This window comes from Euprymna scolopes, chromosome 10 (assembly GCF_053919585.1).
Source record: "Euprymna scolopes isolate OS-2025 chromosome 10, ASM5391958v1, whole genome shotgun sequence".
NCBI classification, from domain to species: Eukaryota; Metazoa; Mollusca; class Cephalopoda; order Sepiida; family Sepiolidae; genus Euprymna; species Euprymna scolopes.
The window spans coordinates 4,611,123-4,635,341 of record NC_136491.1 but is presented as its reverse complement, the minus strand read 5'-3'; the positions used below and the strand labels follow the sequence as shown (position 1 = coordinate 4,635,341).

General features: G+C 33.2%; 1 protein-coding gene across 1 annotated transcript in view; it reads right to left on the bottom strand.

The window, feature by feature from the left end:
• The window catches only part of LOC145286399 (uncharacterized), a 682,462-nt gene extending 659,258 nt beyond the window's left edge, over nucleotides 1–23,204 (bottom strand). Inside the window, exon 1 of the mRNA XM_080135324.1 lies at nucleotides 23,105–23,204. Within this exon, the coding sequence (XP_079991450.1) occupies nucleotides 23,105–23,199 (95 nt within the window). The 5' untranslated portion in view covers nucleotides 23,200–23,204. The remainder of the gene's footprint in view (nucleotides 1–23,104) is intronic.
• Between the last annotated feature and the right edge of the window lie 1,015 nt (nucleotides 23,205–24,219).

Below are 24,219 nucleotides of genomic sequence, written 5' to 3'. Positions count from 1 at the left end.
TCATATATTTATTAAGAATTAATACTTACAATGATAAAATTACTTCGCTTTAATCGCTGTTTTCATTTAAAATATATAATAGATCATTCATCTATCAATATGATTTGTTTTAACGTAGATACTTTCTCTCGTTTTTTTAATTAAAAGATCATTACTGACCAGCCGTAGCACTCTGCACGAATCGTCGCCATTAACTCCGGTTCTGCGCTATTCTGAGCAACTCAGCCATCCTTATGTCTGTGATTTCCTTCACATTGTCTGACGTTCTTGTTTTTCATCTTCCACGTCCTCTTTTGCCAGGGCTTGTACTAAAGTGCACATTTTTTGTTAGGCTGTCGTTTCTGGTCACATGTCCCAAAAATAGTAATTTCCTGTCATTGATGTTGTCTAGACGTCTTCGCCATAGTTCAAACCTCTCCAAAACCGATTCGTTCGTACATTTGTCCACCCAGTGCATACGAAAAAGTCTACGATAACACCGTAATTCAAAAGTAGCAATTTTCCTTCTGTCGATATCCTTCACGACCCAATGCTATAGAGAATACCAACACTTGCAGGAGTCGTTCCTTTGTATATCGTGAAATAGATCTGTCTTTTCAGATAATGGTTAGCGTACTCATTTTTACTCATTGCCCGTTACCTAAATAACTCTCTCTTATATGATAAAAATTAAGTGTAACAGGAGTATAACTAGAAAATCTGTTGTGCCCACCTTTATCCCACCGTATAATAAAAATGAAAAATGAACCTCTCGATTTGAAAAGTTTATCTTTTACTTAATTATGCCAGCTTTTTGTATATTTCTAAATAAACAGTGTCCCATAACTTAGAAAAAATAACGACGCACTTTCATAAAAATAACATGCTGGAACAATTCTACACTGCCATAAATATAACATTACTTGATAGTTTGCTTATTGATAGTACAATCATATATTATATATCACATTTTAGAAATGCTAAATCTTTAAATGTTAGAGAAGGGACAGGACGTATATTTTATAAATTATCTTATGTATATGATTAACAAAGTGTTTATATAAAGTCACAAATATATAAGAAGACAAAGATAAAATGGAGAACGAAAGTTTATATGACCAAAAAAATATTATTTTTTTACGCATGATTAAAATAACTTCGTTACTAGATGTAGATAAGTTAAGATTAAATAATTCGAGCAATAAGTGAGTTGATATTAGAGGTTTATCTGTCACACTGAACTCGACCTCTTAGAGTTTCCGTCAAAGACAAGCATGACTACGGTTTCAAGTAATTGATTGCTCATCAAGGAATAAGCTGCTCCTATTTGCAGGATAAAATGTGTGACGTAATCTGAAACATCCGCTTTCATATTAAAGAAATCAGGAAAAATTTTATATAATGTTTTGCAAATATGACAAATACAAACGTATATCATTAGTAGTAGAATAATATGTATCAGTTTTACTTTATCTCTAATTAAAAAATACTTTCAAAAATATAAATAGCCAAATATGTAAATGTTAATAGTTTACACTTATCTCTAGTCCTTCAATGAGTACAAATTGAATTTATTTATTCTACATCCATTTATTTTTCATGCACATTTTTACGATAATTGTAGTAGAGTTCTGTTTTGTTTTACATTTATTACCGTATGCTCTGCAATTTTAAAATTGTTCGAATATAGCAGGGACCAACAACTGTTATTACTTCTATTCAGATGCGTTCATTTAATACAGCACACATGAGCTTATATTCTGCAATGAAGTAGCACTCCTCGCATTAAGAGTTAAGGTTAGTATTTATTCGAGTTAACAGACTATTAGAGAGAAGTTCAAACTCCTCAGCTTACTGTTCATAGGGAACAGATACAGCAAGAGCATTGCGAAGGCTTCTGTGAAGAAGGTTGGCTCTCTCTACTGTGCTAGGACATAATTTACGCCTGAAAGTACCTGTACTTCTACAACGTCAAAATTCGCCCAAGTATTGAGTATTGTTGTAATATCTGGGCTGGTGCATCTGCTACTAGTCTCGCACTTGTACAGGGTTCAAAAGGGAGTCCCCAACCTGATATGTCTTGAACAGTCATCTAAGCTTCGACCTCTGTCACATGACGAAATGTATCACTCTGCCTGTTTTACAAGTATTTTAATGGCGGATGCTCCGACGAACTACAAGACTTAGTACCTCTCGACGTAAATACCCCAAACAAACCCGAGAATCAGCAAAATCCCACCCCTACACAGTAGAGATCCCTAGATGTAAGAAAGCCTTCTACGCTAACATTTCCTTTCCCAGAACTGCTAGACTTTAGAATTCCCTTTCGTGTTCCTGCGTCCCCAACAGAACTGACATGCATAAGTTAAAGTTTAATGTGAAACGATACCGTGCTGCTCAACTCTCTACGTTTTATCTCTGCAACCTATGTTCCTGATAGTAGTTCCTTACATAAAAGAAGGAGTTTGCCTTGTTTCTGGTAAAAATGTATTTTATATACATATACACACACAAACACACCAAACACACACACATACACACACACACACACATATATATATATATATATATATATATATATAGAGAGAGAGAGAGAGAGAGAGTCTTATTTGTAGTATTCCAAATTTTACTGGGTTAATATAATTCAGTAATCGTTCATATACCAATAAATCTTAAGCCAAGAAAAGATGACTTAAACTGTAACCTACAAAATTATCATATTTTATAATTGCGCAGTCATATATTGTTTTAACAAAAACAAAGACTTCCAAGAATAGCTGATAGCAACAAATAGTGTATTCCATTGTTAGTTAAAATTGTTTCAAGACTATTCGGAAAATCCAAACATTATGTCGTTTGAACATTTTCACAAGAAAATTTTCACAGGATTGAAAGCTGTTCGTGTGAAAATTTTCAAACGACATAATGTTTGAATTTGTCCGAATAGTCTTGAAACAATTGTAACTAACGATGAAATACACTATTTGTTGCTATCAGCCCATTCTTTGAAGTCTTGGTTTTTGTTAAAACAATATATATATATATATATATATATATATATATATATATATATATACTATTTTTGATTGGAATTCATTATTGAGATGAGTATTATTTATATTAATTTATTTATTGCGGACTATTATTCTCATCTTTATTAGTTGTTGTTTCACAAGGTCTAGGACAGCTGTACCTCTGGCAACCGCGACGGATAGGAACTTCAAATCGCCTAATCGAATTCTCAGCAATCACTGCCATCCGTAGTTGTTGTCATCTCATCACATTTTTTTTTCGCCAAGAAAGCCTCTGGCCGGCTTTGGGTAGGATTGAAATTCTCATCTTGAACCGTAGAGATTCAACGTATCTATCAACTGCACCGTGGACCCCAGGGGCGATAAAGGTTAGTGTTATTTGATCTTATAAATCCACGTTTATTTGTTATCTAATTTTCCATAGTCGGGTCCGTACCGAATGGTATATATTATTTTAATTGGAATTTATTATTGAGATGAGTATTGCTGAGAATGCAGTAAGGAGATTCGAAGTTCCTGTCCGTCGCGGTTACAACCTGACGAAGGCCAGAGGAATAGTTGGCCGAAACGTCGTGAAACAACAACTAATAAAGATGAGAATAATAGTCCGCAATAAATAAATGTATATAAATAATACTCATTGAACAACGTACGCAAATTTAAAACGTCTCATTCAATGCTTTGGCGACAACATTATCTCACGCTGTGGTAATGTCAAATGGACTTCATGCTCATCGGACTTTACTAACCTCGACCTTTTCTATGGAGAATGTCTTAAAAAAAGAGTCTATGTTAATAAACACAAAACCCTGCAAGAATTGAAAGACGGCATTAGGAGCAAAATAAGAGAGTTTAATCGCAATCCAGAGATTCTGCAATCTGTCATTAATAATGTTTTGGAAGGAGCACAAATACGCGTAGCTGAATATCGGCAATATAAAAAATACATGATTGTTCATAAATAAAGATGGTTTGAATCTTGCATTTTTTAAAATAATTCTCTAATATCTACTTTATGTCTCCTTAATTACAGAATGACATCATCAAAAAAATATATATATATATATATTTAAGGTCAAAATCTTTCAATGCCATTTTGGGGTCACTACTTGTAGGACTGACGGCAGAGTCACTACTTAAAGAATATTTGGGTGTTCACAAATTCGTAATCAGAATCCGTTGTTTTTAAAGATTAAAGCTGCAGGTGCAGGGGCATCTATAAGTCGAAAGTGTAAGAGTATCACCGGGACCGTTAAAGATAAATTTAACAAGAAATCCGATTAACAGTAGAGTCCCACCGAGTAACATCCAAATTCATATAAATTAAGAAGGCGTGAAAAACTTCGAAGAAATAATGACATAAGACATAATACTCAAGATCGCTGTAATTGGATGAATAAAAAAAAATGTAATAACTTTAAGAAAAATTTATTCAGATCAACTTAATGCTAAGGGATTTTGCCACAAATGTTTATTAGACAGTCTTTGCTAATAAGTGTCCTGTAGAAAAGGCAAAAAAATTATAATTACATATTTTCCTGAACAAAGCGACACACCTGGTTATTTTCTGGAGGAAAAATACAATCATTAATTGCTTAATTGACGTGTGTGTGTGTTTGTTTGTGTGTGTGTGTGTGTGTGCGTGCGAGTGTGTGTTTGTGTGTGTGTGTGTGTGTTCATTATGTATTAAAAGAGCAGTTCCAAATAACTTGTTGGAAAGAATTAATTCTCGCTCGATATGGTAATGTTAACTGCTAGAAAGTTAGGTGCATATATTCACGTATATATATATATATGGCCAAGGTCCCTTGGAAAATGGTGGGGTCCTTCTACCGCTCCAAAAGATATCTCACTAATTGATGCAATTCTCTATCTATATAAAAGCCAAGTACGTCTAAGGATGAAATCCTGCTGCCACATCTGGGCAGGAGCTGCTAAAAACAGCCTATCCTGCCTTAACAGAGTCCAAAATAGACTTCGTGGCTTAGTGGAGGATGCCCTTTTCTCTTCCTTGCAACCTCTCTCCCACAGAAGAGACGTTGCGAGCCTGTCTATATTTTATCGTTATTTCCATGGCAGGTGCTCGTCTGAGCTCCATTCCCTGATCCTCCCTCGCCAATCTTTCACGAAAAACACCCGTTTAGCTGAAACCACTGTCAATAATTTTCCCCACTCTTTATCAGTGCCTAAATCAAAACGTAGACTCCATGAACAAAGCTTCTTTCTTAGACCTGCACGCCTGTGGAACTCTCTACCGCTTGCTTGTTCCCCCCCCGACTTCAACTTTGATGTCTTCAAGTCTAACACAAACAAATACCTGATGAACCGCTCCTAAAGTAATGACACTTTATCATATCTCCAATACTGACTATTACTACGATACTATCCCATTGAGTACTGTACACACAATAACCCTTATCCTCGAGTGGCTTCTGGGCCTTGATAAGTGGTGACCTCCATGTAAAATAAAATATATATATGTGAATATATATATATGTGTGTGTGTGTGTGTGCGTGTGTCTATATATGTACATGCATTGTTTTACCTGTTAAAATAATATTTTTTTTACATTCGTCCAATAAAAATAACCGCATAAAAAAGGTTACAGAAACATATAAAAGTATAGCGTTTATTAGTTTTTAGCGCTTTCTCATGAGAATAGTATATGATTTTTATGACTGCGCAATCAATTCAAAAGTGTTATTAATGCGCAAGTCGATATACAGGTTTCTCTTTAAACTTTCTTTTTTTCAATTGCATGCCATATTGTTTTGACTTCTCTTTTGATTTCTTTATGAAACGTTGTTTATCTTTAAACAAACACCAATGTCTTCAAAAGTACAAAAATAATTCATTTGTTTTAGTTTTAAATATCAACTTTGCACCTTTCCTTCAATTAATACGCGTTCGAGATGTTACTGTCTATTACTAAAATTGTGCAATGAATTATTGAATTAGGCTTTTGTATTGTTTTTGTCAAATAGTAACCTGGTCGTTGTTACACCATATGAAAAATGTCACAATGTAATCCATCAAGATCATGTAGCTAATTTCTAGATGTGTGATAATAAAGATATCATAGATGATATTACGAATATTACAGTAAAAGAGGCGGCGGGTATATATGCCCACAAATCTTGCCACAAAAAGCTCCCGATTTATTAGAGATATAGTTGCTTTGTTGTGTTGACTTCTGTAGTTTCATTTCAATATGCTGAATCTCTTAAATAAGTTGCGGTATTTTCTTGATTATTAATAGTGATTTGGTTAAGATGGGAGTTTCTGTGATGTTTCATAAAAAATATAAAATATTTAGTTTTAGTATAGGTGATTTTATGCATTTGTTCATTAGTAAATGATATGGAATTGCGTTGTAGTGTATTATGCCCTATATTTATATAGTCATTGTGTATGTATAAATACTATCGTTGCACTACTTGATGCTATAATTTTAATAGTGAATGTGATTTTATGCATTGGTGAGTTAGGAGTAAAGGATAAAGGAATGCGTTTTAGTATTTTATGTCCTACATTTATACGGTTAGCATTTGTCTATAAATACTGTTGTTGTACTAATTGATTTAATATCTTTTATAGTGCAGGAGTCTTGTTTACTTGTATAATACGAATAATCACAAGACTTTGAGGAGTATATGACACTGGTGTGTTTTATTTTAGAGCGAGTGTGATTGACAGACTAGTTAAGAAATTCGGGGCTATCTAGATTTATGTTGAATTACCATAGCTGCTATGATTTCTTGAAATTCAATTATTATATTTAGGAATGACTAGATGTGTATGTTGTTGTAATTGTATTCCTTATTGTAAGGTCGTAAATATTAGAATATTAGTGAAACATATTTACTTGATGTGAAAAAATGTCCTTTTTTTATTTACGTAGTAGATTCATTAAAGGAGGGGATTTGCTAATACATATGATGTCTAAAACACATGACCCGAGCGCTATCCAAGTGCTCGCAGCATAACTGGTAATTTGTAGATAATTTGAGTATTACACGGGCATTGTTCGTAGAAAAAAAATATCAATTTGAAAGCCACCAAACTCAGATGTGAATACGGTTTCGCAGATTTAATCTTGAAAAAGTGTTAAGGAAAGATTATTCTGGAAAGAAGTAGAATTAACATGAAAGATATATTAGGGGTAGATTAAAAGGATGTTAATTGTAAGGGACAAAGGAACACTTGTAAGAAAAGGGGTGACATAATCGCTCGAAAATGTTCCATCTTGTTTATAACTTAAACAACACAAACGGACGCATCTTCTTCGCTGTGGTACATATCTACATCACTTTTCTGTGGAACAGGATGGAGTGACATAACATTAATGTACTCCCACGCAAAAATATTTTATTAAAGAATTGGACAATAACTAACACGAAACTCGAACATGGAACTTATCGTGCATTACAAGTCTACGCTCAAAGAATACGGATCATCTCGTGTGAGCATTGATCAGCATGATAGAAAGATTAACATCACGACTTACGTCAGGAAATAATATGTGTTGGTATTGTATAGAGAACAGTTAAGTTGGATTTGGTTATAAATTTTTTTAAAGTCAAAGAACGAAGACTGGATACGAAGAAAAATGTAAAAGCACAAAAATATGAGAAGAAAAAAAATTGACGAAAACCAAAAAAAATGTTAGTCTATATACATAGTAATTTTCTTTGTTTATAAGAATCACCCCCCACACACATATATATATATATATATATATATATATATATATATATATATATATATATATATATTATCCATCTCTTTTTTGTAACAGACCGCAGATTAATGCAGATTTCGAATTCATTATCATATTACATCAGACCAAATACAAGGTAATAATTTAAAAAGTAAAAAGAAAACGAAATGACTCCTGCGCCACCACCGAGAATCGAACCTACACTATTTAGCTTATGATTTACTTTTCCTTTGACGTTAATGGCCGAGCTATAATTAAGTGCTTGCTGCAATGGTTCGAATACCCTTTACATGAAGTTTCATGTTTGTAGACAAAAAATTACAGAGGATTTTGATAAGCAATCACTTTAAAACTAATATATATATATATATATATATATATATATATATATATATATATGAATACATCAATACATATAGAAAGAGGTGCGTGTTTACTATAATTTCATGTTTGTAGACAAAAAATTGCAGAGGATTTTGATAAGCAATCACTTTAAAACTAATATATATATATATATATATATATATATATATATATGAATAATATATATATATATATATATATATATATATATGAATACATAAATACATATAGAAAGAGGTGCGTGTTTACTATATTTTTTTTACAAAAATACACATCATGTAGAATATCAGCATGAGTATAATCACACGTAATAGTAAACTGAAGATGATCATCCCCCAGAAACCTGATAAGGAATTAATTTAAATAAATGTTTAATAAATATGCAATTTGGCTAAATCTTTTGCAGATGAATGCAATTTCACGGCCCATACTCAACAAAGTTGTATTTTTATTTTAAATAAATAGAAAACGGAATTTTAATATGATTATTAATACACAAAAAGAACAAATTTAGAGGAGTTGAGAAGTTATATGTGCGTATATGTAAGAGTATATATATATATATATATATATATATATATATATATATATGTATATATGTGACTTTTTATGTTTGTGTATATATACATGTTTGTCTATATGTATGCGTATATGTACATATCCGTGTATATATAAACTTATATATATATATACATGTTTATATATATGTATATATGTACATATATGTGTATTTATATACATATATATGTATGTATGCATATATGTATGTATGTATACATGTGACGTGTATATGTATTTATTTGTAAAAGAAGAACTACACGAAAAAATAAAATAAATAAAGCTACATGGGAATTTATTTGTCAGTTCAATAAAGAAAACTCCTGATAGAAAGAGGGGGTTATAAACGCTCCGAATGCCTAGGAAGTACTGAACAAATTCTTATATACCTACATATTTTTAATTTTTTTCTCATACTATGTTTTATATAATGCTCCGACCTCAAATGTTTAGCTTCATATAACCCGATAAGTCACTACACAAAGAATATATCCGTATTATATAAGCCCCTTTTATATATATATATATATATATATATATATATATATATATATATACAAATACATATATTGTACGATTACTTGAATATATTACAAAAATAATTCGTAAAATATTACTGCTTCTTATATTACTGAGTTGAAAATTATTATGTTTTATGTTATAGCGGATTGTATTGCAAAAGATTTTACTAAGATGACAAAAAAGTGCTTGCGATTTTTAACTTGTAAATCCAGATAAACATATCTCAGTTCAAGCAAAACATTATTGACAGAAGTAAGCACTATCGAAGTCAACATAGTTTTGCTGACGTGAAACAAGTGTATTTATGCCAGTAACGTAAAAATCCAGCATTCTTGCGAGGATGAAGGCGTATGAGATGATTTTGATATCGTTTACGTTTATGAAGCATTTCTCACGCAGAAAGTTGCCGTGATGATTGAAAAAATGGTAATACATAGAAGAATTATTCGGAGAGTATGGCGGATGAGGCAGAGTTTCGTTGCCAAATGCGTTCAACTTCTGCAGGGTCGGTTAAACAACGTGCGATCGGGTATTGCCCTAGACGAAAATTGATTTGTTTTTTTTTCTTTTTGTTTACTAATGCTGAGTGTTGTTGTCGAAGTTTCTGATGCATTTCATCTATTTGTTGACAGTACTTATCCACCGTGATTGTTTTTCCTGCATTACATAAAATGATGAGACTGACCGCAGATACCAAAGCGTCGGCATCGTCTTTTCTTAATGCAACTTTGGCTTCTGGAAGTGTCGTTGAGCTTCGTCGGCGTCTAACCACTGATCTGAACGTCGCCGGTTATCGTAAAGAACCCACTTTAAATCGCAAGTCACAACCCGGTCAAGAAACTGGTCGTTCTAATTGTGTAAAAACAGAAACAAGACACTGCATAACATGTCTCTTTTAGTTGTCGCTCAATTCGTGTGTCACCTATAAGGGTTTTAAAAAAAATAAGTTTAATATATCTCAAGTGATTGGTAATCGTCTAATATACGTTACGTATAATTCAAGTGAAAGTTCTCGAACACTTGTCCATGGACTGGCTTCGACTAAATTCTCAATTTATCGTTGTCAATATTCGAATGCCGACCACAACGCCTATAATATTCAAAACTCTCGTCGCCACCAGAAAATGTCTTAAAACATTATTGTGTTGTACGTTCCCTAGTGGTTCCTGGACCAAATGCTTCGCTGATATCGCGAGCTGTTTCAGTAGGTTTCTAGCCTGGTAAGAATTGAAAATAGTAAATTGTGCGAATTTTTTTTTTTCTATTCAACGTTCTGAAAAGAAGACATAATTGTTTTTAAATGATTGTAATTAACAGGATTTGATAGATTGAAAAACGCTCTTGAAAATTGTATATAAAGTAAATGTTTTAATAAAGAAAACATGTTTGACAATGCATCATTTGAAATGTAAATTAAAAATTCCGCAAGAATTTTCTCTCTACCTAATACTTGGTTATACTAGAAATTTCGTTTGTGAGCTATTACTTGTAAGATTGAGCATCTATATTATGTAAAATAATTGTTATACACAGAAAGAGAAAGTCATGTAAAGTTCATGGGTTTTATTTAGTAAACTATTCAATTCGTGTAGTTTATCGAAAAAAATGGCGGTAATTATAATATTTCTGAAATGTTCTGAGTGTAGTGAGAAGAGGATCAATATATATATATATATATATTATATCGATTCTATAATTAATTAAATCTTTAAATAAATGATTTATATGAATTTGCGCAAATTTAGATATCATGCATGTAGAAATGACATACCATACACGGACGCACATATACATATATACACACACATACGTACACATATACGAATATATATATATATATATATTTAAATGTTGAGAGGTACAGAATTTATACATAGTTTCAAAAATATTAAGCGGAAGTTTCTCAAGAGCTCTTTCGGCTATCATCTCGTCAGGAGAAAATCGATAGCGTACAAAATAATATTATGTCGAAAAATAAAGAGTTCTAATGGGGAACTTATTAAATGTGCAAAAGGACGGGGACACTAAAATAAATTTGTTAACGTTTAAAAACGATTGAAATATTGGCACAACGAGGGAGGAAAAAAAAGCGGGAGAAAAGATTTAAAGTTCGCCAAAGAGAAACAATGCGTTGGATGTTTCTTTTTGCCGGCACAAAGAAGGTTGACGCACCGCAATAGAGACAGACTCCAAAATCTTTAAATGGTTTTTGGAGTCCGCTCTATGTTGCACCTCGAACCAATCTATTTTATATCTATCGGCACAGCACGGATTGTCAACCAAATGCTGGCCAATAGCAGAGTCCAAGGCTGCAGAAGGAGGGAGACCACCAGACCCCATCCTCCCTTGGCTTTTCTTCGATGGAACATGCTGGTTTATACCAGTCAAAAGGTGCAAGGATGTTCGCCCAATATAACCAGCATCGCACAGGCATTTAAATTGATATACAATATTACTATTTTGGATGTAAGGCAAACTATCCTTGCGAAAAGACGGAAAAGCCGGTCTCGTAGTATATACCAAACGCAAGGACACAGAATTAAAGCACTCGTAAATACTTCTGCAAATCTGTTTGGGAAGTCTCTTTTCCCCAATCCACGGTAATTTTAAATAAACCCGGCATTTCAAGGGTCCAAACTTTTTAGGAGATTTAACATCCGCAACCTTTTTGAAAATACAATCATCAATAAGGTCAACAGGATAACAATTATTGATGAATATTTCCCTGATCTTATCGAGTTCGCCGTCTAATATGTTAGGCGAACAAACTATGAGGGCTATATGTACTAAAGTATTAATTAGGCCGACCTTACGTGATTTTGGTACAAAAGACAACCAGTTCGCATATAGGCCAGTAAATGTCGGCTTTCTATAAATTGTAGTGAGAAAGCCCCCCTTGGACGTTCGACAAGAACATCCAAGAAAGGAAGCGAATTGTCCTTCTCACTTTCCATAGTGAACTTAAGAGCCCCATGTAAGGAATTCAACCTATTAAAAAATATCGACGCTTCACTTTGCGATGGAAAAATAGCAAAAGTGTCGTCAACATATCTGAAATATGCAGTGGGTTTAGTTGTAGAATTAAACATAACGAATTCATGGTACCCGACGAAAATATCCGCTAAAGTTGGGGCAAACGGACTCCCCATTGAAACCCCGTCGACCTGACAGTATATAATATCACAAAAACTAAACTCCACGGATTTAGTGCACATTAAAATGAGTTCAATCTCTTTAGAAAACCGTGGAGCAGTCAGGCGACCATCATAAAGCGCGTCGGTACATATGCGTATAGTCTCATCCAACGGCATGTTGGTAAAGAGACTAGAGACATCAATTGAGCACATAAAAGACGTCTCTGCATTTGAATCCTACCCACGTACACAATCACGGAACCGAAAAGAATCTGGGATGCAATGCGTGGTATATAACTAGCGCACAGGTTGCAGAATTTCCACAAGCCACTGAGCCAAAGAATGTTGTGCCGAACCAACCATTGATAAAATAGGTCTCAGTGGAACACCTTGCTTATGGATTTTGGGGAGACCATACATTCTGGGACGTTGTGACCCAGAGGGTCTGATCCTGTCATAGACGTCCTTGCAAAAAACATTCTTTTTAAATAATGCAAGTAGACGTCTTTGCATTTTAGCCTCGTTCTTGCAAGTATTATCCGTCAAATCGACGGGGCCGAGTTTACGGAATTTCGAAACATCATTGAGAATAACTTCCATTTTCTCAACGTAGTTTGATTTGTCCAAAATCACCACTCCTGCACCTTTGTCTGGTGTGCACATATAAATATCAGTATTAGACTTTAACGCTCTCATAGTTTTAAATTGCGTTATGTTCCAGACAAAGTCGCTATGATCGACAGGACTGTTACTGCATCGGTGAGCTAAGGCAACTAAACTAGATTTCATCCCAGCATTTTTTCCGGGGAATTCGGAACATTATGTCTAAGTTGGGAGGATAAACTTCAAAGGCAGAAAGTGTTCTCTCTTTATTTATACTCGTAGGGGGAATACAAAAATCTAAACCCCTAGACAAAACTCTATTTTCAATTTCTGTAAGAACAGTTTTTGAAAAATTGAAAATATGTTTGCTTCCATTAATGGGTTCACATCCATATCTTCTGCGAACCAGAAGAGCAAGTTGTTTACTATTGTCTTTGGAAGCATTTTACCTAGCAAATTGATCACCAATAGATAAATACTTGCAAAAACGGAAAAAGTCAAAAAAGGAGAGGAACCTCCTCACTACGGACCAGTTGTGCAGCAAGTAGTTTATAACATTGTAGTTAAACATGTTACAGATCTGTATTTTCTGGAGATGATCCCTTTTCCTGTGACTTTTTTGCACTAGTGTGGCTCTATCTTTGGTCATCCATTCTGGTACATGTGCTGCGTGAATGTATCGTCTCAGTTGATGAACTAGCATTTCATGTAGTGTCGGGAATTTTTTTAAACCAATAGGCATGTATTTCGTCAATATATTGTGCCCTCCAGTTGGCAATTTATCTGGCTGATTTCATTCTTTCTTCGACTAGCTATGACTTGTCTTTCAGCCATTCTGCTTTTCTGTAATAATCTGTTCGTTTTTCTCATATCTGGCTCTGTAGCGCTTTGTTTCCGATAGGTACAGTTGTTTTTTGTTTCTCCATTTACATTCCAGTAGAATTGGCTTTCGTTAATTTCAAATGTCCTGTTTTGCATGTGCTCTTCCCGTTTGTATCGATATCATTTTAATTTCAATTCTTTTGCTGCTATTTTTCCTTCACTTCCTTATGTTTCTTGTTGAACTTCGCTTCTCTGGTTGCATTTCTGCTTTCACAACCTCTTCTAGTTGTTTAAATCATGTTTACCGCTTTGGCGTCTTTCGTTAGTTTATTGATCTGGATTTTCAGGCTCAATTTCCATCCAGGTTTTGTGAGTTTTCTTTCTTTCTCAATTTCTTTTCCCCGTGAAATTCATACTTACTTGGCACCGGAATAGATTAAATTGTGTAGGTCTTTAACTGTCTCTGTCGGGATGTATGGTAGTGTTTTTTCACCTTCTCGGTCTCAGTTTTTTTCACTCTTGGTTTCTAAAGGTTTAGAGCTTTGTTTTTACTCGTTCATAAGTTTCTTGATATTTTCGTCTTCAGCTAATTCATTTTCTTTAAGTTCTGTGATTTCATAGATCTTGGTCTCCATGTTTTTTGTATCAAAGATTTGCAGTTCTTCTGCCTCTGTAGTTCCTATGTGTGGGGCCTCCTCGAGGAGCATTTCCTCGTCTGTTCCATCATTTATCTCTTGTTGTCTTTCATTCAATTCTAGTTTTGAAAGCCATTCGTTCTTGGGGATAAGTTTTGCTCGGTCTCCAATAGTTTTTTCTAATGTATGGTAATCACTGGCCATGTCCCATCACTATTTCGTCCGTTTGCGATATCTTCGGTTTTGGGGGGTGACTTCTGTAATTACCAGTTTATTCTATTTTTTTTCATTTCTTCCTTCGGTTTTTGGGTCGAGATTGGTTACTTTTCTTCTCCTCAGTTTTATCTGTCTTGTTTTGGTACCTGGAATTAGAGGGGGTTCTTACGTGTTCTGTGTCCGTGTTATTGTTTCTCAAATTAGAAGAGGAACAACCATTCACAGGATGACGACCGAATCCCCCATGCTTGTCACCGAGGGAGCACCTGCCGTTAATGACATCTAGATCTTTCTTTTGGGCCCACGTTGCGTATTATTTGTAAGTTGCATATTTCATGTTGTGGTGTTTGTGTCAACACCAAGCACACAACTATTTTATGAGCGTTTCTGTAACAGGGAGAGTGCTACCTATCACGTGAAAGCCATTGTACACTTCACATGATATAGACGACACAAAAACGAGGACAAAAGACCTTCAAAAAGTATTGTACTTGATAAGTCGAAATGTATTCTCTGAGGGAGGGCATTTGAAGATGGGTCACCTATACACAGCAGTGCATACTCTCTGGTAGTTAAGAGCATGGGTGGATTTGGTCTTTATTTTTATTTTTGTTTTAATATTTATTTATTTTTTTACCGACGTAGGAATAAAAAAAAAAAAAAGATTTCATTAACTAAACAGTAGAAAGGATAAATTATGATAAGTATTACTAAATCATAGTGATTCGTGAATAATTGAAATAAGAATTGATATAATAGTTAAAAATGTCTGCTCATGTACATAAATAGGCATATGGATGGTAATGGTAACATAAACGAAAAAAAAAAACTTCCTAAAATAAATAAATAATTTCTCACTTCTTTAGCAGGTCAAACAAAAGAAAAAAGAAAACATTGAAAGGAAAATCCCGCATGTGTACTAACGAAAAGTGTCTATTCCATCGCTAGAACCTTGTTTTCAAAGCATTATTGGAGGTGACTGTTCGTCCCTAAGGCGTATATATTGTCACTAGGATAAGCATATAAAATCTGATTTTGGGAGTGGCCACTGCTCGATATATATATAACAGTGTCTTGGATGGGCAGCTATACATTGAGGGAAACGGTTTCCTATTATTGGTATTATAAGAAGTAGTGAGAACAACCTGTGGTATTATCTAGAGTTTTAGTCACAACAAGTTTCACTTAACTTTCAGTAATCTACACCTCCTTTGATAACCTTTGCTAATAAATGTGCGTTATGACAACATCCGCTTACACTTTATAGTTGACAGGGATCATTTGTCTTCACTAGAATTTAGGTAACAATGCCTCCTCAAAGTTCTAGCCCTTTGTGCATTCATCCAGTAATTACTGCTTTCCCCCTCGGTCTTTACATCATCTTTGACCCTCCTCCCTTATTTAATGTGGCTTCAGTTTTTGGTGATACACACGGAAAACGTTATTATTATTATTATTATTATTATTATTATTATTATTATTATTATTATTATTATTATTATTGCAGAAGGGTGTAGTGGACTTGCCCAGAAAGAGTACCGCAGAAGAGACACGATCGCATGGGACTCCGGATATATTGGGAGGTGTGTAAGAGGATTGGGGTGAAGTGTGCTGAAAAATGGTTTGAGGAGGTGCCTGATGAAGTGAGAACACGTGAGGATGGCAAATAGAGGTATGATGGGACAAAAGTGCCATAACGACCAAGCAATTGGAACATAACCGTCTGGATTTGGTCGTCATTGACAAGGTTTAAAAAAACTGGCAGATTGTAGACTTTTCAGTACCCTGGGCCAGGAATGTGAGAGAGAAGGAGAAAGAGAAGTGGCGCAATTATGCTCCATTGGCCTTGGAGATAAGGCATATACATGGGGTTAAAACACAAATAATCCCGGTCGTAGTATCAAGTCGTCTGGAAGGACAATTGGAAAAACTACAAATCCCCGATGTTTTAGGTGGCCTTCAATCCTCTACAATTATAGGTACCACCAACATCCTTAGGAAAACCCTTGATCTTTGAACTCGTGATTTGAAGCCGGGATTAAGGGAAATCCTCCCATCCCTTTCTAGAGAGACGTTCATAAACGAAATCAGAATTATCATTATTATACGTTACTCGCAACCGATATAGTGTGTGTGAGAAAAAAACTGGGTATTGATTAAAAAAAACTTGTTTTGCAATCATCCCTTTTCTTATAAAAGCATGATGATCTGACGTTAGAATTGAATGCGTTATCTTATATTCAACTTTACAAAACGATATTTCTGATTTAGTATTATACTAGCTGTATATACCCGACGTTGGAAGGTTTAAAAATATTGTCAGGCAGAAGGTTTAGTCTCATACTATATAAGATATCCGGAATATCTTATCTTTTTAGAATTTTCTTGAAAGTCGATTACATGTTGGATTTATAGAAGCGTAAAATACATCAGTATTCGTCTATAAAAATTAAACGAGAAATGGCTAAAAGGGGATGTAACTCGCACAGCTTAAATGAATAAACTTATTTCCGTTTTTAAAGGCAGCTGGTTTAGTTTGATAATACTTTTAAATTTATTAAATTAAATATAAATTAAATTACAAATATTAAATAAATTGACGTCAAATAATATCTTTCAATATAAAAAGAAAGACAATTTAATATCACAGATAATAAATAATATAAAGCTAATAATAGAAATACATTTTGTTTAATATAATATGCAAATGGCGTTATTTCCTAAATCTATATTTTGTGAATGCATGATATATGCCGAAATCATGCTGGAATATAAATGTGTAAATGTTCATTTTGAGTATAAAAATCAATGTATACAACAGTGTATAGTTTGTTTCAAATTGTGAACAAACAGTCAGGAATACGATTTTATATAATAAAAAAAAATTAAAAAAGCATCAGGAAAGCACGAACGTTCGGCTTGCTGCAGGGTTTAATCATTATATAGATTTTACATGTTGTCATATTGGTTTAAGGGCGATTTACTCGAGACTAATTTAGTGTAATTGCATGATGTATTTATTAAAAGAATGCTTGTCATTTTCCGCGAATATATATCGACGCCTCAGTGAATTCTGAATCACATTCTGACATGTATGTTTATGTGCGTATATTTAGATACTTTTGCAATAATACATATAAACAATGTAAGGCATTTTATTTATTCCAATTATGTTTTAACTTCTTTCAAAGTTATAACATTTTCATGGGTTATTGAAGTAAAACTAAAGAATATTATACGTCAAGATTAAAATAGATCGCGGCCATTGAGATAAAACATAGTAGTTCCACCTGAACATAACGAGACATTCTATCACCAATAATATGTATCTAGGCAGTAAGCTTATAATGATCGTTGTAAAGTAATAACAAGCGCCGAAGCTATTTAGCTTTCCAGATCAAAAATGCGAAACAGTAAATAATACTATGAATAAAAGACAACCAATTTGGATTTGAGTTGATAAGCGCGCCATCAAAATTGAAGGAGGACAGTTGGAAGTGAGCCAAAAACTAGTCTACAAATATAGGAAATAATAAGCTTTACAAATTAGAAAACGTCTTCGTGTGTGTGTGCGTATGCGTGTGTGTGTCTGTTCGTGTGTGTGTGTGTGTGTGTGTATGTGTGTGTGTGTGATTTCAATAAATAGAATTTCATCTGAAGAAGATGACCGGATATGAGTGCTCTAAACCAAATTGCTGAAAATATGTCGTATAAGTATGAGTTAAAGAAGTAAATTTATTTTGGTCGGAAATGGACCTTAAAACAATGGAATCATAAGGTTGACATATTTCATGATTTTATAACAATTTCACAATATGTTGTACTAGCTGATGTAAATGTAAACGATGGTTTTGTAGCATAGCTATACGAAACAATCAATATCATTTCTGAAACAGATATAATAAAAAGTTCGTTATTTTACTACATGAATGATATATATGTATATATATATATATATATATGTATATATATATGTGTGTGTGTGTGTCTGTCTGTGTGTATGTGTACATTTCCCTACGCAATAACTCTCAATTTTAAGTCTACAGACTCGAAATTTGATATACAAGGTACTGAAATTTGGAAAAATCGACGTGATCGATTTTTGGCCAGAACTTTTGCGATTAAGGGGTCAAAGTTCAACGATTTGACCTTTGAGAACGCTACCAAACCCCTCCGACAATTTTGGGTCTACGCACTTGAAATTTTAGATATAGGTTCCTTGGACATGCATCTAACTTAATAACTTGATTTGAGCCCAAAACAATAAATTTTTAGAGGTCATAATAGGGGTCTAGTTAAAAAAAAATTGACCTCTGCGGTCTCTTCCAAATTACTCAGAAAAATTCTGGTCTAAATATTTGAAATTTTACATAAAGGATAATCAGAGATAGGGCAAGCTTCTTCATCAGTTTGGGTTGAACAGTTTTAGTTACCAATATATAAATGGATGTATGTATGTCTGTTTGCATGTCTGCCTTAAACTTTCAATAGAAGCGACGGATTTTACCAAGATTAGTATCGTTTGAAAGTTCGACCTTTCATACGACAAATATCGAACAATTGGCTAAAAACATACATATTTTCCCCTTCAACTAGGCACTTTTCTACAGGGGGGGCCACTTTTTTCGCCGATATTTTTTAAAGTTATCCTCTCTCTAGATTGTCTAGCCATACTTTAAAAAATTGTCGCGTTCGGTTGTCTAGCCATAATTTAAAAAATGTCGCTTTCGGTTTGGCGGTGGTCGTAACAGCATAAACGTAAGGTTTTACCCCGTTCTTTTCCTCCTTTGCGGTACGGGTTCGAGCCTGCCTTCCTACTACCACTTTCTTTTTTTTTTGCTCAACATACACATCCAAACACCCGGGCAACTCCGGGCTGAAATGCTAGTATATCTATAAAAGTTAACGTGTCTGTGTGTGTGTGTATGTGTATGTGTACATTTCCCTACGAAATAACTTTGTCAATTTTTAGTCTACAGACTCGAAAATTGATATGTAGTGTACTGACATTTGGGAAAATCTTTATGCTCGGTTTTCGGCCAGAAATTTAGTTGTTAAGGGGTAAGAGTTCAACGATTTGACCTTCTAGAACTCTACCAAACTCCTCCGACAATTTTCGGTATAAAAACTTGTAATTTTATATATAGGTTCCTTGGACATGGATCTAACTTAATAGGTAGATTTGAGCCCAAAACAATAAATGTCAAGGGGTCATAATAGGGGTCAAAGTGAAAAAATAATTTGACCTCTGCGGTCTCTACCAAATTACTCAGAAAATTTCTGGTCTACACATTTGAAATTTTACATAAAGGGTATTCAGAGATACGGCAAGCTTTTTAATCGGTTTGGGTCGAAAATTTGAGCTACCAATATAAAAATGTATGTATGTATGTCTGCATGTCTGCATGTCTGCCTAAAACTTTCGAAAAAGGCAACGGATTTTCACAATATACGGATCGTTTTTAAGCTCGACGGTTCAGACGACAAATACAGCAAAATTGCGTAAAAACAATTATTTCTTCACCCTCAACTAGGCTCTTTCTACAGGGAGGGGTCGCTTTTTTCACCGATATATTCGAAAATAATTCTCTCTTTTCTTTTTTACGGGGGGTTGAACCATAGGATCTCCTTGTGTCTATTCTTACAAAAGGAGACAAAAAAAGATAAAACCAAACTACAAATATTAGATAATAATATAAATAAACAACAAACTAAAACCCGCAAACGTAAGAATAGACACAAGGAGATCCTATGGTTCAACCCCCCGTATTCCAAAAACCTAGAAACAAACATAGCTAGAGAATTTTTTAAAATATTAGATAAGAACTTTAAAGCCCCCCATAGATATAATAAGATTTTCAATAAGAACACAATTAAAGTCTCTTACTCTACTATGCCTAACCTTCATCAGAAAATAATTAGCTCTAATAATAATAAAATTAATAAACTACAAAATACAACTATACAAAATACATCGGACTGTAACCGTAGAAGAAAAAATAAATGTCCCCTACAAGGCTCATGTAAAATTAAAAATGCTATCTATAGCTGCACAGTATCAAAAACTCCAAATATACAAGAACCTATCAACAGCCATAACTCAACTACCAGATTAAATAATAACACCAACTTAAATCAATCTACCGATCAATTACTAACCAACCCACCACATTATAATCCAAGAATAGACCTAACGGAAAATAATCATAATAATCAAGAGGTAATATATATTGGTTCCACATCTGGCCCAATAAAACATAGAATTTCAACGCACAAACATTCTTTTAAAAATAACTCTCTATCAAATCAAACTACTCTATCCAACTATATTTGGCAACTAAAAAATAGCAATATTTCTTTCAACTTAAAATGGCAAATAATTGAGACTTGCAAATCATATAAACCAGGAGATAAATTTTGTACATTATGTACAAAAGAAACCCTAAAAATGTTAAAATATGAAGATATAAAAAGCACAACCAAACTAGTAAATTCAAGACATGAGCTTCTATCATGTAATCATAAACGTTGGTTTAAATTTAATAAATATAAACCACCTTAAATCATTAAAAATTACTCATTAGTAAAAATAGATTACTTTTTTTTTTAATAAATTAAGTTAGACCAATTACCGCCCTTAGACTCGTAAATCAAATAATAAATAAAGCCAATAACACATGACAATTATCTCCCCTTTAAAACTTGCAAAATAAATATTTTCTCTCTATCGATATTAACTGTAGCGTCTTTAAATCAAAATACGCTAACGGAAACAATTTACTGCACAAGCGTCGCCCTTTTAAAATTCATCATTCAATAAAATAAAAAGCTATAGCAAACATCTAAATGACTACTTTAAATACAGTTCCTGATTTCAAAAAAAGAAAAACTAAAAGGTAACTATATCTATATATTTTTAAATCAAATTTATTATGTAAATTCAAAAAAAATATATATATATTTTCTACTCATTTCTATCTCTAACCTATACTAATTTTCTTATAAATTTTAAATCCAAACCTTTTACTTCAATTTTTCAGATTCATCTGCCTTACTTTTAATGCTAGGTTTATTTTTGGTGTCTTTTCAATTCAATAGAAATCCTCCTAAATTTGCTGATGAAGAGACCGTGCTTTCCAAAAAAAACTATGTATAATTGTTCTACGTGACTTCATGTATACCACAAATAAAAAGCACGGATTTCCGAAACGATCGTACAGATAATTGACTTTGTTGTTTTCCTTCTTATGAAACTGATTTTTAATTTAATTAAAATTTGATTTTTAAATTTTAAAATTTTTTTTAAAATTTTTAAATTATAAATCACATTACTTAATATATATATATATATATATATATATATATATAAGTTTAGTGGTTATATTTAAATTCTGAAAAAAAAAACATATCGACACATATATTCGAATTAAGAATTTATTGTTTGAAAAAATGGATATATAAAAGGGGTGTGTTGATTTCCTTAATCCATGGATTTTCAATAAAGGCCCATATCATCAGAGGAAATTAAATGCGGTTAGCAAAATGTTCAGCTGTGAATAGACACTTATTTTGCTTTTCAGCACAAATATTGAAAATAGTGTTTTAAGTGGTGAATGATAATTATATGGAAATAATTATAGGAAAAGGGAACTTGATACAGCCTGGGTAGTCCATTATCGGAAGGAGTACAAAATCCATGGATTATGAAATCAACATAACCCCTTCTATATATTCCTTTTGTCAAACAATAAATTCTTAATTCTAATATATGTGTCTATAGGTTGTTTTTTCAGAATGTAAATATAACCAGTAAACTTATATATTGTTCTATGCTTACATAATGAGCCTCTCCTTTTTGGCTAGGATCACCCTGAAAGTATTACTTCAAGTAATATCTAACAGGATCTTTCATCTGATTTCTAACCAGTGTCTTATCTCGATTATATATATTTCATTTAACTTAATTAGATCAAGTCATTAATCAAACAATTTTTATTGGAATGTTCATTTGGAGCAGTAAAGTGCCTATTTTTAATAGATTATATCGATAATCAGTAGTTTTCTTTTAAAATCACTATATATTTGTAATGATAGCTTTTGTTTTTTAAAATTGATTTTCTTAAGGCAATGTTAAATTTTTTGCCAATGGATTTCAACGTGCGTATTCTCCTTTGGATTTTTTCGATCACACATACTATATTTACCTTGACATATATATATATATATATATATATATATATATATATATATATATATATATATATATATATGCTTATACAATATGTATATATTCAACTGAACAAGATATTAATATAGAGAATATAACCATTAAAAACGTAATATAAATAAAATATTTAAAAAATACCAAGCAACGTATGTCAGTCAAAATAATTAATTATACTTTCATAGTTATCAATATAATTAATCTTATTAAATAAATGTTTATATATTAAATGCTGTTTTCCTGAAAGTGATTTTCGTTAAATAATTTTTTTACGTCAAATTTTAATAGGAATTACCTTGGATAAAAAACGTCTGCATTTCCTTTCTTTTTTGTACTTCTGACACCATCGCAACAGCTAATTGGATCCATATTCGCAAACTTTATTGCCATTGGTTTTAACTAAAAAAAAAGATAAATTTTAATTATATCCGAAACTTCATGTTTCATTATAATATAATAATTATATATTACATGAATTTCTGCTGCTAACATATTACCGAGGATTATTGAAACATACGTCAATTAAACAATACGCTAACCTATTACTATGTTATCTGATTAACGCCGGGATGTTTAGAGCAACTAAAATGGAGAAATCATATGAGCATTATCATTTGACAAAATGGCAAAATAAAAAGCTGAAAATATATTCAAAAATAAGTCCAAGCTCGAGGAATAATATAGAGAAAAAAGATTTATAACCTTAATACGAGGTCAAAAGGCGCAGATATCCCATATATTCAGTTTTTCTCTGTAGACCAAATATGCAGAAAGGATTCATTTATTTATTACGGACTCTTATCCTCATCGTTCTTAGTTGTTGTTTCACGACGTTTCGGCCAACTATTTCTCTTGCTTTCAATAGAATGTGAAGCCGTGAAGCGATCCCTTCCCAGGGGATCCTTTTTAACATAAGAGTAGATCTTCGATCACGGACCAAATGTGACCCGTGATTCGTTTATTGCAAGGTATCTCACTGTGGCAGGACCCGTCAATCGATTTTGTTCGTCTTAATTTCATGATCCGGTTGATATGCCACTGCTCCGTCGATCTATCGTGCTGGAAGGGAATCAATCGCATGCACACGAAAGAAAAACAAACTCAATTCTCTATTCTATGAGTTAACTTCACAATAAGACATACAATATATATATTTATATAAAATTGTGCGTAATTTAATGTTTATCTTGACAGACTCCGCTGAGTACCAAATATTTTGCTCTCGGTATAGCGGTGGAATGATGCTGGAAGTGAGGGGTGGCGACTCTTCGATTGTGCTTGATTCTCCCCAAGACTCAGCTCGATTCTCAATCTGCGGTCTCGACACTGTGGACCTGTTCATATAGGGAGGTCAGGGTAGGATCGCTTTCTGGACCAATAACAACTAGTTACGTAACCCTAAGGGAGGTT